The sequence below is a fragment of the Juglans regia genome, chromosome 13 (genome assembly GCF_001411555.2).
Source record: "Juglans regia cultivar Chandler chromosome 13, Walnut 2.0, whole genome shotgun sequence".
Classification (NCBI taxonomy): Eukaryota; Viridiplantae; Streptophyta; class Magnoliopsida; order Fagales; family Juglandaceae; genus Juglans; species Juglans regia.
In genome coordinates, this window is record NC_049913.1 from 39,465,171 (window position 1) to 39,481,193 (window position 16,023).

At 36.9% G+C, this 16,023-nt stretch overlaps 2 protein-coding genes and 1 long non-coding RNA gene across 5 annotated transcripts; all 3 read right to left on the reverse strand.

Moving 5' to 3' along the window:
* Positions 1-785: 785 nt before the first annotated feature.
* On the reverse strand, positions 786-6,775 carry LOC108982683 (proline--tRNA ligase, chloroplastic/mitochondrial). The gene is made up of 11 exons (XM_018954121.2): positions 6,297-6,775; positions 6,100-6,156; positions 5,515-5,625; positions 5,264-5,350; positions 5,058-5,171; positions 4,766-4,972; positions 3,864-4,001; positions 1,890-2,051; positions 1,423-1,622; positions 1,257-1,340; positions 786-1,149 (listed from the first exon to the last, which is right to left on the reverse strand). Exons 1-11 carry the CDS (start codon positions 6,666-6,668, stop codon positions 1,008-1,010), a joined length of 1,674 nt encoding a protein of 557 aa, XP_018809666.1. The 5' UTR covers positions 6,669-6,775; the 3' UTR covers positions 786-1,007.
* A 350-nt stretch (positions 6,776-7,125) lies between these two features.
* On the reverse strand, positions 7,126-9,668 carry LOC108982688. 3 transcript variants are annotated; one of them, XM_018954126.2, is made up of 5 exons: positions 9,526-9,668; positions 8,501-8,623; positions 7,929-8,396; positions 7,767-7,822; positions 7,126-7,660 (listed from the first exon to the last, which is right to left on the reverse strand). In XM_018954126.2, the coding sequence occupies exons 2-5, from the start codon at positions 8,556-8,558 to the stop codon at positions 7,439-7,441; spliced, it is 804 nt and encodes a 267-aa protein (XP_018809671.1). In that variant the 5' UTR covers positions 8,559-8,623; positions 9,526-9,668; the 3' UTR covers positions 7,126-7,438. The 3 variants fall into 3 exon arrangements, with proteins under 3 accessions (XP_018809671.1, XP_018809672.1, XP_018809673.1); XM_018954127.2 differs by having other exon boundaries at positions 7,143-7,660; positions 8,501-8,592; positions 9,526-9,665; XM_018954128.2 differs by having other exon boundaries at positions 7,143-7,660; positions 7,767-7,783; positions 9,526-9,650.
* Positions 9,669-13,706: 4,038 nt separating this feature from the next.
* Positions 13,707-14,282, reverse strand: LOC118344142. The gene is made up of 2 exons (XR_004797907.1): positions 14,152-14,282; positions 13,707-13,844 (listed from the first exon to the last, which is right to left on the reverse strand). It is a non-coding gene; the product is annotated as an uncharacterized LOC118344142 (long non-coding RNA).
* Positions 14,283-16,023: the final 1,741 nt, after the last annotated feature.

Sequence of the window (16,023 nt, forward strand, 5' to 3'; positions counted from 1 at the left end):
GCCGGAAATGTATTTTTTGTCGCGCAGACTGGATGTTGTGGAAGTCTGACGGAGGAGTTGGAAGAAATGAAGCTTCCGTCGAGGGTTAGGGTTTTCACTTTTGAACGCGAAATGAGGAGCAAGGGAGAGGGGGTGGGTGGGTGGGTTGGGCAAGAGATAAAGCTTTTTTTTAATAAAACAATTTTAAAGGATGTGGCATGCCACGTACAGCGAGAAGCTCAAACAGAAAAACTAAGCGATAACTGTAGCACTATCCAATCAAAAAAGGTAAAAAATATTCCCTGCAACCTTGCCTTTGCCAACAAGGTGGCCGAAAGTACGTGTGGCAAATAACAAACTGACATTGTCTAAAAAATTTACAATGAAATGAAAATTATAAAATGATATCTCTCAACTCAAAGTCGATGATCCTACAATAAGAAAGGTGTTACAGTTATAATAAGATTATAAAAAATAATAAAAATAAATTTATAAGCTAATATAACATCATATAACCCGTTAGATTTATTTTACAATTAAAATAACTTTACGACAACATATCACACATCTAGCTACATTACTTTATAGATTTACTTTGTATAATTAATCTCTTCGTGATTAAAGCATTTCTTGATCCATCAAAAACCTTTTTTTTTTTAATTTCTATACTCACCCAATTTACCCAACTACTGAAGTGAAATATACAAAAGCTATTATGAAATGTTTTGATTGGGTACGTACTGCAAGACGTTCGTGACATCCGTATGTCATAAACAACAACCGATCTAAAAAAGATGAACTTAATCTCACCCAACTCATGAAATTAGTGGTGCTGACATTATAACTAACAAATTGTAACAACCATCTTCATCTAAAATCATGACAAATAACAAACTTGAAGAACAGTCGATAATTTACACCGTTTCGGACTAATTTCATCCAAACAATACACTTGAAAAAGAGCTATAGCTGCCCCAAACAATATGATTTCACCATTAAAGAGGAGCGAGCACCCCTGGAGGGAGACCTTAGTATGATTTTGCAAAAATGGCTACTTCCTCTGCAGGATTACCAGTCATCAGGCATGTTTTAATCCCTTGAGGCTGTTGGAAGGGAAAACACCTAATAGTCGCCCCCGTCTCTTCTTTCACTTTTAACTCATCTTCATCACTGTACCATTAGTTATAGCATTATATTATATTTGCAATTTATGTGTAACTTGTATGTTTCAACATACTTCCTATACAAATCCTCAAAAGATACGAATGATGAAATACCTAGCTGACCAAGGACCCCTTGCCCATTTGCCCCGAGAGATTGCAACTTTGAGTTCATCATACGAGCTTACATCCACAATGTTACTGCAAAAGTATCCCCTTCAGTATGAATGTCTGCGACAGCATGTATGTGTCTCAAAGTGATAAATATTAGATCAAGAGTTACCTGTCCCGAAATGAAGTTGCCTGTCCCAAAAGAGAGGACTGGATCTCGTCCAATTTTTCTTTTACATAAGCCTCTAAAATTGAAGGTTCCATAGATATTCCAAACACCTTCCCTTGCTTTCCAGGAACATCTCTCCTAGAAATGACCACACTTCTACTGGAAACATCACGAGGACCAATCTCAATCCTTAAAGGGACTCCCTATATACAATCAGCATGTTATTTAGAAGATTATCAGCAACACAATATCTAGATTTTATCTTTTTTCTTTAAAAAAGTGGTAGATATAGTACGTCTCGTCAACAGTCAACTTTTGGCTATATAGTCTGAAATGAAGAACAGAGTATGTATATATGTACCTAAAGCAAGGATGAAACCCAGTACAACAAGAAGATTTGGTCAATTTTTGAATCTTATGACAGTTTGTATAGAATGCTGCACTCTTGACGTTCATGAAAAGAGACATACCTTCATCTCCCAGAAATTGAATTTCCATCCTGGGGTTCGTACGTCCGAGTCGTCAAGTTTAACTTTAAACCCTGCAGTTTGCAATACCTCTTTTACAGATGATGCGGCATTTAGAACTTCCATTTTTTCAGCATCCTTCTTCCAAATTGGTATGATTATCACCTGGAATCATTGCAATGCACATTTCTTAAGAAGTAATCATGCGAGCAAGAAACAAGTCAGATGAATTAAAACATGCAAGTGACTAATCATCCTTTCTCATGAGAAACAAGAACATCAAGGTAAAATAATCAAGTTGACCAAAAAGTCGTCAAATTAAAGAGGTTGGGCAAGTTGACAAATTATTCTTGGATTATAACATCGTTTGTATACTCTTCATCTTTACCTTGCACTCTTAGCCAAAAAAATACGCATGGAATCTATCTTTGTAAGACAGTTCCATTCTCATCATGACTAGGAATATAAAAAGCCACACTCTCCTCTTGCTCATAAGAAAGACTTCCACTCTCATCATATTTAATCTCCATAGAATAAGAGTGTCACCCACATTCTCATTTTGATCATATTTACTTGCAAGAATACACCTGTTTCATTTAACAACTGATTACTGAAGCCATCAACAGCTTTACATAGAAATCAGGTGTATAAACTCTTAAGGAAACTTTCTTGATCTAGGCTATCATGAAACATTCTGACATCTCTGACAAGCATAAAATATAAATATAATTTAACCATTCATTCGACCATCTTTCTTTAAAGACTGTTCCCAGCATTATATTCAGAAGCTTAATTTCCATGACTCAATCATCCATTAAGATTGCAACACTTTGAGAACTAGACTTTTGGCCGTAAGCAGTACATCGTACACAGACAAACTCAAACTCAAAACTTCTTCAAAACTTCACTGAACAGTGTAAGCCTTGGTACTATCATGGTGCCAAATGAACTATCATCTAACTTCCCTTCTGATAGAGCCTCTAAAAAATACTCATACAATTTCATACTTTGTTTACCTAGTTCATTCCAGCCACCCATGTAATGTTAATCAATTAAGTAGGAACCCACATCGCATGGAACTTGCTTTTTGGCATGTTCTCCATGCGATAGTTGCTTTCAAAAGTGTCCAAAATCTTTGCTGTATTTGAGATACTGAGACCAACAAGCATCCAAGGATCCCAAAAAAATGATGGTCCTGCCAACAAGTCTTCAAGGGCCAATCTTAAGACTTCATCCTTGATTGGCTACCCTCACGCAATTATAGCCTGTTGACCCACAATAACCAGGTCACACACAATTATTCACTAATTTTCCTTTATTGGTAATTATTCACTTAAAAAATAATCCTAGAAATCCTGAATCAACCGAAAAGTTACCATAGCTGAATTCATCTCATTGCAAAGCAACCGAGGAAGTCTTTAAGTAAGATGTCACAACAACTTCCACTTTAATAAGTTTTACTACTTATTAGAAACAAGAACTGATGTCTCGAGAAGGATGTTCTTCACAACCAACTACAACCCCAATCAACGCAAATTCAAACCTTAACACAACCCATCATTGATGTCTAGAATCGGGCATCAATGAATTCACAAAATATGAACTTAAAATACAAAGCAATTATAAATTTGGTTCAGAGAGAAATAAACAATAACTACTGGAAAAATTAAATTCCTGCAAAATTGGCTCGTAACAAACGTAGTAAATCCTTTTGCTTCTGCATCAATGAATCCAAATCAGAAGCCTCACAAATTGGCCTACAATGATCATGTACATTTTTTTATCAAACAATGGCATGTATTGAGGTTTATTCATAAATATTTTCATGCTCTTTTATGAAAGGAAACTTTTAAGCTTATATTATAAGAATGATTTAGTTTCATTCCCACACTAAATATTGAAAAACTTAACATTGAAATACATCTCAACCAGTGCCAACAACATCAGGCAGAAGACACATAAAGAATTCAAATGTACCTGTATCGGTGAAAGCCTTGGAGGCAGCATTAGACCTGCATCATCTCCATGGGTCATGATAATTCCACCAACAAAACGGGTACTAATTGCCCATGATGTTTGCCATACATGTAGCCTCTGTCCATTTTCATCTGTGAACTATACAAGCAAACACATCGATCAGTTTCTGCCCCACAGAAATCAAGAAAGAGCATCAATGATAATGAAACTAAAGGAATAATGACACGTATTTTCTTCCTTTTTGAAAACTACAGAACTAAATAATAAAATATGTTAAATTCCCAAAAAAGAACATGGCATGGGTATATAATTAGGGGGAATAGTGAGGACAGATTAGTATTTGAACTCACAGAATGAAATATTTTAACATAATAGAAACTAACTATAACATTATAAACACATTGTAACCTCCAACTTATGTCTTTACAAATGTTTGAAGTAAACTTAACACCAATGTACTTATGTCTTTACAAATGTTTGAAGTAACCTTAACACCAATGTCTTACTTATTCTGTACACATACACCACTGTCATACTGAATCAAATAAAATGATCATCCAACACGATGTAAAGTAGAACACACGCACATGTAGAGAGAGAGAGAGAGTCAAAATGAAGAGATTGGAAACAGAAACATCCAAACAAAAGCATTGATGAAGCGATCAGAAACAAATAGCTAAATTGTTAAAATGCCACAGCACACTTGTTGAATATTTTAATAAACAAATTATATTCTTAAGCTTTTTAATCATCATCCTCTCACCGTACCTTGAGGTGACATCAAATGGTTGAAAAACTATTTTCCAATCGTTTGGAACCCACATCAAATGATAAAAAGGCTCATGAATAGCATTTCTCGCTTCAATAAACTCAACAAAAAATCATGGTAGTGTTTCAAGCACCTGGGTTCCAAAAGCACGGGAGAAGTTCTGCCCAAGATTGTGGCTGGTTCCAGCCTGTAATGCCTTTCGATCACCCATCATGGCTTCAATCGTATAGGTCTTAGAAGCACCAGCAAATGTCTCGACTCTAGATTTTCGACCAGCAATAACAGGTATTGCAGCTTGCTCATAAGCAAATTTTGTATAGATGTTAATCATCTGTATGGCCTGCAGTTCAGAGGCACCAACAACTTAGATGCAAACTATAATTTGATAAAGCTATCAGAAGCCTTCAGGTTTATATGATGCCAACCTCATTTTCTGCTTCTTCGGGAGTGGCATGAGCAGTATGGCCCTCCTGCCAGAGAAATTCAAGGGTCCTTATAAATGGTTTTGTTCGCATCTCCCATCTAGTGACATTTGCCCACTGAACCATATCAATTGGAAAAAAGAAGAAAATTAGTATGTAAATGCCCCTGAATAGCTGGAGGCACTTTAAACAATAAGAAATAGCTGTACCTGGTTAACCATGAGAGGAAGATCACGGTAACTATGAATCCATTGAGTGAACATATGATTTACTATGGTTTCGCTTGTGGGTCGAACCTGTCAAAGCCTCAGGGAGCAACAATCAAAGCCAAACCTTAGGTTATAGCTTTTCAACAACTTAAAAGGGGCACATTGCTTCAGTTCAGAATAAGAAGAAAAATTGTTTGCACATCATGAGACATAGAAAGGCAATTGTCAAGCGGGTGAAGAGGTAAAAGTACCACAAGTTTTTCTTCAAGTTCCTTTCCTCCCCCAATGGTCACAAGAGCTAATTCTGGACTAAAACCTTCAACATGGCTAGCTTCTTTCTCTATAAATGAGTATGGTATAAACTGCACATAGATCAGGATACAAGCATCATATATATGAGTTCCAAATTCTTGATTGGCCATAGCAACAACTCACAGACTTCATTGCGGCACCGTTTAAATTTCAAAAGAATCCGGCTACAGCATTCAAACAAAAGTAAAATTCGTAGGGATCCCTTCATCCCCCCCCAGTTGAATCCTTCCTAAAGATAGCTCTTTTCTTTAAAGAAAAATAACAGAATATCGATAGTTCATTTTCCAATTCAAGAGAAATAAAGTTCAGCCTGAATCATCTCTCATGGCAATTATCATATAATAAACTCTTACTCTGAATAAACGCATAACGAAGTAACAATAAGCAAGAGAAGTTTCGTTCCAAGAACGTGTTCTTTCATTTTCTTTCACCTTTCAAAATAATGGATGACCAGAATACATGAATAAAACAATGGCAAAAGAGCAAAGTATATGCCAAGTGATAATTCATCATCAGAGCCACACCTGGGGGAAATACATATTACTGTGACCAGTCTCCTTGAACTTAACGTTCAGGAATTCCTGCGTAACAAATATAAACGATAAAGTCAAAATGAGCTTTCAAAAGCAATGGAAAAGCACTTCAAAACTCAAAGTGAAGACAACAGAAGTAATTATCTTAAAGAAACTAAACAACCTCGTTTTCGGAGATCGTAAAGTACCTGAATTGCTTCCCAAATGGCATAACCGTAGGGTCGAATAACCATGGTGCCGCGGACGGGGCCGTAGTCGGCAAGCTCGGCGTTCGCTATAACATCGAGGTACCAAGCGTTGAAATCCTGGGACCGAGGCGTGATGACTCGGTCCGGGTTGTTGCTCATTCGGTTCTTCGAGTTGCCATCCACCCGGTCCTCGCTCGTGGTCTCGGTAGCCGCCGTTCCCTGCGTGGAGGCGGAAAAAAGCGGCGAATGAGGCTGAAACTGGCGGGGCCCGCTCCACCGCCCGAGAAGAGCCGGAGAGCGCCTAAGGGAGTTGGTGGTGGCGGGAGAGAATAGTGACGAAGTGAGAGAAGGGAGTCTGAGACAGACCACCATTTTCTAGGTCGGAGTTCCAAACACCAAAGTCTAGTCTTCTAGAGCGGGGAAGCCTGAACTCTGAAGAGTGAGGGAGAGATGAGGTTTCGAAGGTGCAGTGAGATCGACGCGAGAGCGTCGTCGCCTTTTTCTTATGGGCCTTTTTTTAGTGATTTGGGCCGTACGGAAGGTAGACCATTTATAAATAGGATGCCCATTTTTTAGCTGAATATCTATCATAATTCTTACGTGAGAAGAAATCTGGCCCACTAACCCAATACACAGTAGAATAGTTTGTTGAATTGTTTGTAAATTCTATCCTGATCCGTTAGTTCAATAATTACTAAGCAATGAGTGTCAAGAAAGAAAAGAGAAAATATATTTACAATCGTGAATTGTACAATCGTCGTGTAATCGTTTTGAAAAAAGTGAATAAAATATAAGATTCATATAAAATTTTTAATAGTAAATTTTACTCTTTTTTAAAACGATTTATGTACTTATTTTATTCAAAATTCAACAAATTCTTACAGGAAGAGAAGGGAGAACAAAGTTCTAACAGATAAGAAAGGGTAAACATTTCTCTATTGGAAATTGCCTTCTACAAAACAGCTCAAGCAGAAAGCTCTACTGCAACAGTGAAGTTCTGCTGCAGAAGGCAGCAAACATTCTTTACTTAGCACAGGCCAGATAAAAAACATCTTAGTCTCCACTTCCCCATGTGGCATACTTCTTAGCACCAGATTTTACATCCTGGAAGAACAGGCATTTTTACACGAAGGAAAACCAAATCAATGCCTTGGCAATTCTGGAGTCTCCACCAACTTAAAGTTGGTGAAGTCGTAGTCGTTGCAGAATGTGAAGTGATAGACTGATTTTGGGGTCTTGCATGGAGGAGGAGAGGCGGGATTGTAAGGCAACAGCTCATGCATCCAAGAAGATCCTCCGTCTTCAATCACCTGCTCGGCCATCTCTTCCAAATCAAGATGGTACTTCTTCAGGGGGCTTTCTATCTGAATTCACGAGTTGCACACGTCTTTTTTATTGAAGGCTCCAAGACGAAAGGCTTTAAAGACCAGGAAGGAAAATAAAAAAGACTTGAGGAAAATGCCAACTGACCTTCGTTTTACTTGACACTGGTGGTGCACGAGGAAATGCAAAGTATTTGGGATGAGCTAAACACATAATAACAGTAAGAAATTAACAAGAAAAGGTAAAGGAAAAATTGCGTATTAAGGAGGGATGTTCATCATAGATACGTATGGGAAAGTTTGATATTACCATTATCTAGTCCAACTGTCTTCAGAAATTCATCCATGTCCATGGCCTTTGTCTGTGCTTTGACGCACTCGTGATGATTGTGCAGAAATTGTTCGTCGGCAATAGCATTCGGTTGAGGAAGTTGTTCTTCTGCAACAGCACTAAGCTTCATCTTAAGGTTCTTCTTTGGTGCCTCATTCAGACGTGCTTTTCCAGAGTTTGAAATGTCAGAAAGAGCTTTCCTGTTACCGGCCTGCACGGTTTTAATGACTTTGGAGATGCCTTTCTTTTTGTTTGTATCATTTCTGAGTTTAGAAACGCCTGAATCTTCATCAATTAAAGCGAGATTTTTGGAACTTTGCTTTTTTGTTGCCTGATTTAAAGGAGCAGGCTTCCCTGAGTTCGATAAATCACCAAGCGGCTTCCTTCCACCAAGCCCCGCTTTCCTCTCTGCTTTCAAGACATTACTCTTTCCCCCAACAGAAGTACCTGCCGCAGATTTCAGAAGGTTAAACTAATGAACAGCCCAAGTGATTAGTGGAGGGAAAGCAATCATTTAAACATTTGCAAAGAAAGTACAGATAGTAAAGTACCATTGTAGCGAGCATTGAAGTTCTGATCTTGGATCAGACTGCCAGCTTGCGTTGCCATTCGTAACTTTCGTGGTCCAAATTCCAGTCAATACCTAGTCAAGTATTGGAAATATGATTGAAAACCTGTACTTGTGAAAGGAGAACAAGTACTCAGTCTAACTGATTTTGTTATGATCTAAAAGGAGTATAAGCCTATGAAATGAAAAGGCCAAACAGCAACCAGACCCCTCTACAAGTGACTTCCCTTCAACATTCTCGAGAGGGTTTAAAGCAAAAAAGGTCCCTCCGGCTCCGAGAGATCAAAACGTCTTTCGCTTGCTTGTGCTAGTTTAAGTTGGATAAGATTATCCCCCCCAGGTAACATGGATTTATTTCAAATGTTCCCTCTTTTTCTCTTTTTCCTACCTTCTCGTGGAAACGAAACAAATTAGGAACATTATTTCTTATTTTTCCAAATTTATTCCGAGTGAATGGAACCCTAGACTTTGGAACCTTAAATGTTCCGAAAAAGTACTCGTAATTCGAATAGTCAGAATGCAAGCAAAGCAACATTATTTTTTGCTTTTATAAATCTGATTTCGAATCTATGAAACTCTAGATGTTGGGCAAAAGAAAATGGATGTAACCCAAATCATCAGAACGCGCAAAGAAAGCTTTTGTGTGAATTAAAAAGAATATATTGTGCGTGTGTCTGTGTGACTAACCCTCTAACTTTAATGCATAAACCCCAGTATCCCTAGATGTTCACAGTCGAAACCCCAGTATCCCTAGATGCATAAACCCCACCATAACACTCTGGTTGTCGAGAACGGGATAAAAGGACACGGTACTTTGGGTCTTAGATTTGATTATTACCTACTTCTAAAGCAATTTAAAAAAAAAAAGAAAGACAACTGAGGTAAAGATTTCATCTCTTCTAGTTTCTTCCAATTTCGCAGAAACCAAACAGCCTAATCATTAACATAGTTTAGAAACGTATCTTTGAGTTTCAATCAGATAAAAAGGAACCAAAACAAAAGACTTACTTTGGATGGAGAACTCACAAAACGGTTTGTAAGGGGCGATCTTTCTTGATTTACTTTGGATTTCCTCCTAGTTCTCCCTTGGAGTTTCTTGCTTTTCTTTCCTCGAATCTTCCGTTTCTGGTAAGGCAGTTGTTAAGAGTGAGCCATCCATTCAAATTTGGCCGGTCCTATATAGGAGGGAATTGGAAATCCAACGGTAACATTTTAATGGTTTTACATTATTACCCTTCGTTGCACAGGGTGTTTCTTTACCCCTTTCTAATAAGACCAAGTGAGCTGTTCTACTTATTATGAAAAAAAGAAAAACAAAACTAGAAGAGGTGTGGCGTGCAGTTTGTAAGATTATAATTTTTCTTAGAAAAAATGAACGTACAGTTGGTAGACGCTCTATATCTTTTTATAAAAACTTTATTTAGAAACCAATTTTATTTGGATTCGGTGTGGGTAAATTACACCCTGAGATTTATTGACATGTCAAGACTTGATTTAGTAGAGAAATTTAAAATTAAAATCTTCTACAAATCAAATCTTATCATGTCAATAAAATAGAGAGTGTGCACACTGGGTTCCAAATAGAATTTTTCTTTAGGATTATGATATTAAGAGTGTAACTGATTCAGTTTGATTTATTTTGGACATTTTTTAGAATCAACCTGGTATACACCAATTTTATAAATTTATAAATCGATATAAAACTGATTCACCACCGAAATCGAAACTTTTGGTTTTACAATTTCGGTCCAGTCCGATTTTTCCAGTTTTACGAATAAACAAAATCATACTCCAACAAAACTTTAGCATGTGATATTGTGATTGAACCATGTCTCTCATTTTATGTTATATTAATTTGATGTTATAAAATTAAAATTTATATGTTATATCATAATCAAATATTATATTAAGATTTATAAGATTAATTCTATATTATATCAAATGTTATATTAATTTAATTTTATAAGATTAATATATATGGATTTAAAATTTTATGTTATATTAATTAACAATTTAGCATATAATACATATAATATCATATAAAAAATATTTTATGTATCATATTAGAAATTAAAAATAATATTTATGACAATTCTCAATTAATGGCGGTGGCTGTTAAGCAATCCCGCCAAGAGCCATGGATTTCATAAGTTAGAACTGTCGGGGACTTGGAAACCTTCAGACAATTCAAGACTTTTACCTAATGGTGAAGGATAAGCAACCCAAACTAGTTTTTCTTATTGAGACAAAACTAGTACATGCTAAATTTGATTTCTTAAAGAGGAGATTGGGCTTTGAAGGACGTTTTGTGGTGGATTCAAGGGGTAGAAGTGGAGGGCTTGTACTATTACGGAGGAAGGAAATGGGAGTGGAAATCCAAAGTTTTTCACAAAGACATATAAACGCTGTAATTTTAGAGAGTTTACCTAAAAATAATTGGACACTTACATGTTTTTATGAGAATCTAGATGTTAGTAAAAGAAAGAAAGTAGGGAATTTACTATCTTTGATCAAGCAAACTTTGCATAAGAAGTGGTGTGTTATAGGTGATTTTAATGAGATCTTCTCACATGATGAAAAATATGGGGGTAGACAAATATCTGAAGGGTGTATGGAGGATTTTAGGAGGGCTTTGGAAGAAAATAATTTGTTTGATCTTGGATGGAGTGGGGATATGTTCACTTGGAGTAATAAGCATGAAGATACAACTTTGAGAGGCTGGATAGGGAAGTGGCTTCCCCTCAATGGATAGAGACTTACAAAGATGTTCGAGTAGTTATATTGGTGGCTAGAAGCTCAGATCATAAGCCTCTTTTGTTGTCATGTAATAGGTGGGAGAGGAGACCACGACTCAGAAGGAAGATATTTAGATATGAAGATAGTTGGTCTATTGAGGCAGAATGTACAGAAATTGTGAAATCAGTTTGGCATAGAGAGGGTCTGTTGCAGAGTCCTTGCATAGAGAGGGTCTGTTGCAGAGTCCTTGCAGTGGGATCCTATCTAAGTGGAGTTCAATGAAGTTTAGAGAACATGAGAGGCAAATAGAAAAAAAAAAAAAAATAGAAGAATTGAAGGGTTGGCAAGAGGATGAAAATCAATTTAATGCTGCAGAGATAAGAAGCATTCAAGCAGATCTGGGTCACTTGCTGGAACAAGAGGATAAGAAGTGGAGATAGTGAGCAAAATTGAATTGGTACAAACTGGGGGATAAAAATACCAGGTATTTCTATGCTTGTGCAAATTAGAGAAGGAAAAAGAACTGGATCCACAATATTTCTGATAGACAATGACAGACATTGAAAGAGCAAGCTGACATTGAAGGAGCTTTCTTGAAGCACTTTTCTGAAATCTTCAAATCATCCAATCCAACTAGAGAGGTGAATGAGGACAGTTTAAAACATGTGGAATAAAAAATTAATGCTGCTATGAACACTGGCCTGCATAAAACATTCACAAAAACAGAAGTGGAGGAGACCCATAAACAAATGGATCCTCTAAAGTCCCCAGGACCTAGTGGATATGGTGCATGTTTCTACAAAGCACAGTGGTCTGCTATTGGTGATGAGGTATGTGAAGTTGTTCTCAATTTTCTTAGAGGAGAAGGTTTGGATTCTACTTTGAACTTTACCTATATAGTTTTAATTCCAAAAGTAGGAACTCCAAAGTTTGTGACTGATTATCGACTTATTAGTCTTTGTAATGTTTTATTCAAATTGATATCAAAAGTATTGGCTAATAGATTGAAAAAAACACTCAATTGTTATTTATAGGCACCAAAGTGTCTTTATACCAGGAAGGCTCATTACATCTAATATTATGGTGGCATATGAGCTTCTCCATTTAATGAAGACAAGGCAAAAGGGAAAGACAAGGAGCATGGCACTCAAGTTAGACATGTCAAAAGCATATGATCTCGTTGAGTGGAGTTATTTACAAGCTTTAATGGTGAAATTGAGGTTTGGGGATAAGTGGATTGAGTTAATTATGGCTTATGTGAGTTTAGTTTCATATTCAGTTCTTGTGAATAGGCAACCTACTGAACCTTTTACTCCTTTTAGGGGACTTCGACAAGGAGATCCATTATCTCCATATATGTTTATATTATTTGCTGAGGGGCTTAGTTCTATGTTAATAAACTCTAATTCAAGTGGTGATATAAAAAGGGGTAGATGTAGTAAAAGGAGGAACAAGAATCAATCATCTTATGTTTGCTGATAATTGTATTCTCTTTTGTAGAGAAAGTCTTATTGAATGGAATAAAATGCATAAACTGTTGGATACATATGGGGCAGCCTCAAGTTAGTGTTTGAATAGATAGAAGACTTCGATTTTTTCCAGTTCTAATACAGATGAGATGACAAAAGATCAAATTATTTAAGTAGCTGGTGTCTCCCCTATCAGTAATTCTGAAAGATATTTGGGTTTACCTATTATGATTGGAAGATCAAAGTATAACACTTTCAGAATTGTAAAGGATAAGGTGTGGAATAAGTGAATAGTTAGAAAAATAATTTATTGTCACAAGCAGGAAAAGAAATTCTGATTAAGACAGTGATTCAAACAATACCTACTTTCCACATGAGTGTATTCAATAGAGATTAGTGCTACAACGTCAAAATTTTGGTGGGGACATAAATAAAATGAGCATAAAATTCAATAGAGAAGCTGGAAAAATATGAGAAAATAAAAAAAGAATTGAGAGTTGGGATTTCGAGATATTGAATGTTTTAACAATACACTACTTGCAAAACAATGCTAGAGGTTGTTAACTGACTCCACTTCTATGTTTACTCAGATTATGATGGAAAAATATTATAAAAACAGAAAACTCCTAGAAGCACCTCAGGACAGGGTCCATCTGATATATGGAGAAGCATGTGGCTAGGACTGTTCATCCAACCCGACCCGACCCGAGATAAGTATTTCCAACTAGACCCAAAACAGCAAAAGTTCCGACTAACTGTTTGGCCATTTACCCGAACCGAAACACTTTGAAAAACAGGGATCCCGACCCGACCCACTGTTTTATTTTATTTTATTGTATTTTTATTTTTATTTTTATGTGTACTGGAACTCAACAGCAAAAGATGTTTTGCATAAGACCTTGAAAGACCTTCAAATTCAAACTTCTTTAATCTGAGTTTCCAAAATTTGCCATGATAGTCTTTGAATTAGCACATGATGTCAGCTTCCAGAATCTGTCATGATAGTTAGTCTTTGAATTAGCAATGGGTTAGCAATACAACTGAAGCTGTGCGAGAAGAATCAAACACCAACAACAAAGGCCTGGACATCCTCTGACCAGGAAACCAAACCACATGAAAAATCTGCAATAGGAAAAAGGAAAAAAAAAAAATTCATAAATAAACTGAGAAACTTAGGAAATACTTTCACTCTAACAGAGTCCACAATAAAAAGGAATGAAGAAATCCCCCCTAAAAAAAGCAGTTAAAACCCATGAATCAAAGATGTTGAGAAACATTACACCAAAACAAATCAAATCTTAAGAAGCATGCAAACCCAGAATAGTTTTTCCCTCAAACGAGCTAAAACATGTAAACTAAATCATAAACATATATATGTGTGAGAGAGAGAGAGAGAGAGAAGGGGGGGGGGGAGTCGACTAATGCTCACCGTGTGAGAGGATGGTGAACATTACCAAGCTAGTTCGATGGCTGTGTTTTGGTTTCCTTCTTCAAGCATTGCCATTACCGAGGATGCTAGGGTTCTCTGGAGAGAGTGAGAGTTGCAAGGAAGAGAATGAGAGTGAGCTGCAATGGATATAATCGGCTAAAAACGGGTATCGGGTATTACCTGATTAAAAAGCAAATGGGTTACGGTTAATTCCGGTGCCATTTTTCACCTAAACGGTTCGGCCTTTTTGGGTCGGGTCGGGTCGAAATTCCGACCGGGCCGGGTAAACGGATTTTTTGTTCAGGCCTACATGTGGCACTCTTTGGATTTGATGAAGGCTGGTATTATGTTGACAGTAGGTAATGGACAAAAAATTAATATTTGGGGGATCCTTGGTTACCAACAACTGCTACACACAAAGTGCAGTCACCTGTTCAGTTGATAGAAGGAAATTCCAAGGTTGCTGAGCTAATCGAATCAGAAGCTGGATGTTGGAAGAAGGAAGTGATAGATGCTGTTTTCTGTCCTCAAGAGGCTGAAATTATTTTGAGTATTCCAGTTAGTAAACAAGGTGTGGAAGACAAACTAATATGGGGGCATACGAAAGATGTAAAGTTTTCTGTAAAAAGTGCATATCATCTTGAAATGGCTAGGAAAAAAGCTATTGGAGGTGAGTCATCAAATCACACTAATAGAGGTAATGGCAGCAGTTATGGGGATTAAACGTACATGGGCATGCTAAGCATTTTATTTGGAGAGCTATCCATGAGATATTACCCACTAGAAGGAAATTATATGATAAAAACTGTGTGGATTCACCAAATTGTCTCATCTGTCTGCATGAAGAGGAAACTGTATGTCATGTGCTGTGGTGTTGTACTGCAACTAGTGATGTTTGGTGTAATATGGGCAGTCCAGTTCAAAAGTGGTCGAAGACAGAAGCCAACTTTATGGATTTATGGCAGAATTTGAATGAAAAGCTCTCTGGTGATGATCTTCAAATCGTAGTTATGATTATGAGAAGAGTTTGTCTAGAAGAAATGCTGTAATCTTTCAGAATCAGTTTGAACCACCAAATAAGTTACTTGTCGCGACAATGAATGAACTCAAGGATTTCAAGCAGGCTCAAAAAATGTCAAATCTGTCTCATAGTGTAACAGGGAATGGGAGGGCTCTGGCAAAGTAGAAAAAACCGAGTGTATTGGAGGTTAAGGCTGATTGGGATACTGCTATTGATGGAAATGAGAAAAAGGTGGGGATTTGAGTCATCCTAAGAGACTCTGCAAGTGATATACTAGCATCTTTATGCCAGAGCTTCCATTGTGTTGTCCAACCTTGTGTAGCTGAAGCACATGCATTGAGAAGGGCTATGGAGTTTTGTGAAGAACTAGGCTTCTCAAATGTGGCTTTTGAGGGAGATTCACAATCTATTATCCAAGCTATAAATAGTGTGCATGAAAACTGGCTGTGGTATGGACAACTCAATGAAGACATCAGAAGAATGCAATCCTGGAGACCTTTTTGGAAAGTCCAATTTGTATTTAGAGAAGCAAATTGTGTAGCACACAATCTAGCAAAGCATGCTTTTGTCCATTTTCAACAAATTAAAATCAAAACCGGCCGAGTTTTATTCCATTTTACTAAATCAGAACCGGTACAGATCGATTTTGGTTTATTGATTTTCGGGTTTTTTTTTTACAGCCCTGTCAGTAAAGTAAACGGTAGACCATTGATCAATCATCAAGTAGTCAATTAATGACAATTCATTCAGAAAATCTTAAAAATTTTATTCAATTTTCTTTTTGATCTAAAATATATATTGTAGAAAATTTTTATTTACAAGGCTATTTTCTACACACGGCCACATATTAG

Coding starts and splice junctions, on each gene's coding strand:
- LOC108982683 (XM_018954121.2), bottom strand. CDS start 6,668: ATGGTGGTCTGTCTCAGACTCCCTTCTCTCACTTCGTCACTATTCTCT. Junction 6,157..6,296: donor CCATTTGGGAAGCAATTCAG/GTACTTTACGAT, acceptor TTTGTTACGCAG/GAATTCCTGAACGTTAAGTT. Junction 5,351..5,514: donor AACTTGAAGAAAAACTTGTG/GTACTTTTACCT, acceptor AGGCTTTGACAG/GTTCGACCCACAAGCGAAAC.
- LOC108982688 (XM_018954126.2), bottom strand. CDS start 8,558: ATGGCAACGCAAGCTGGCAGTCTGATCCAAGATCAGAACTTCAATGCT. Junction 7,823..7,928: donor GACAGTTGGACTAGATAATG/GTAATATCAAAC, acceptor TTATGTGTTTAG/CTCATCCCAAATACTTTGCA. Junction 7,661..7,766: donor CAGTGTCAAGTAAAACGAAG/GTCAGTTGGCAT, acceptor TCGTGAATTCAG/ATAGAAAGCCCCCTGAAGAA.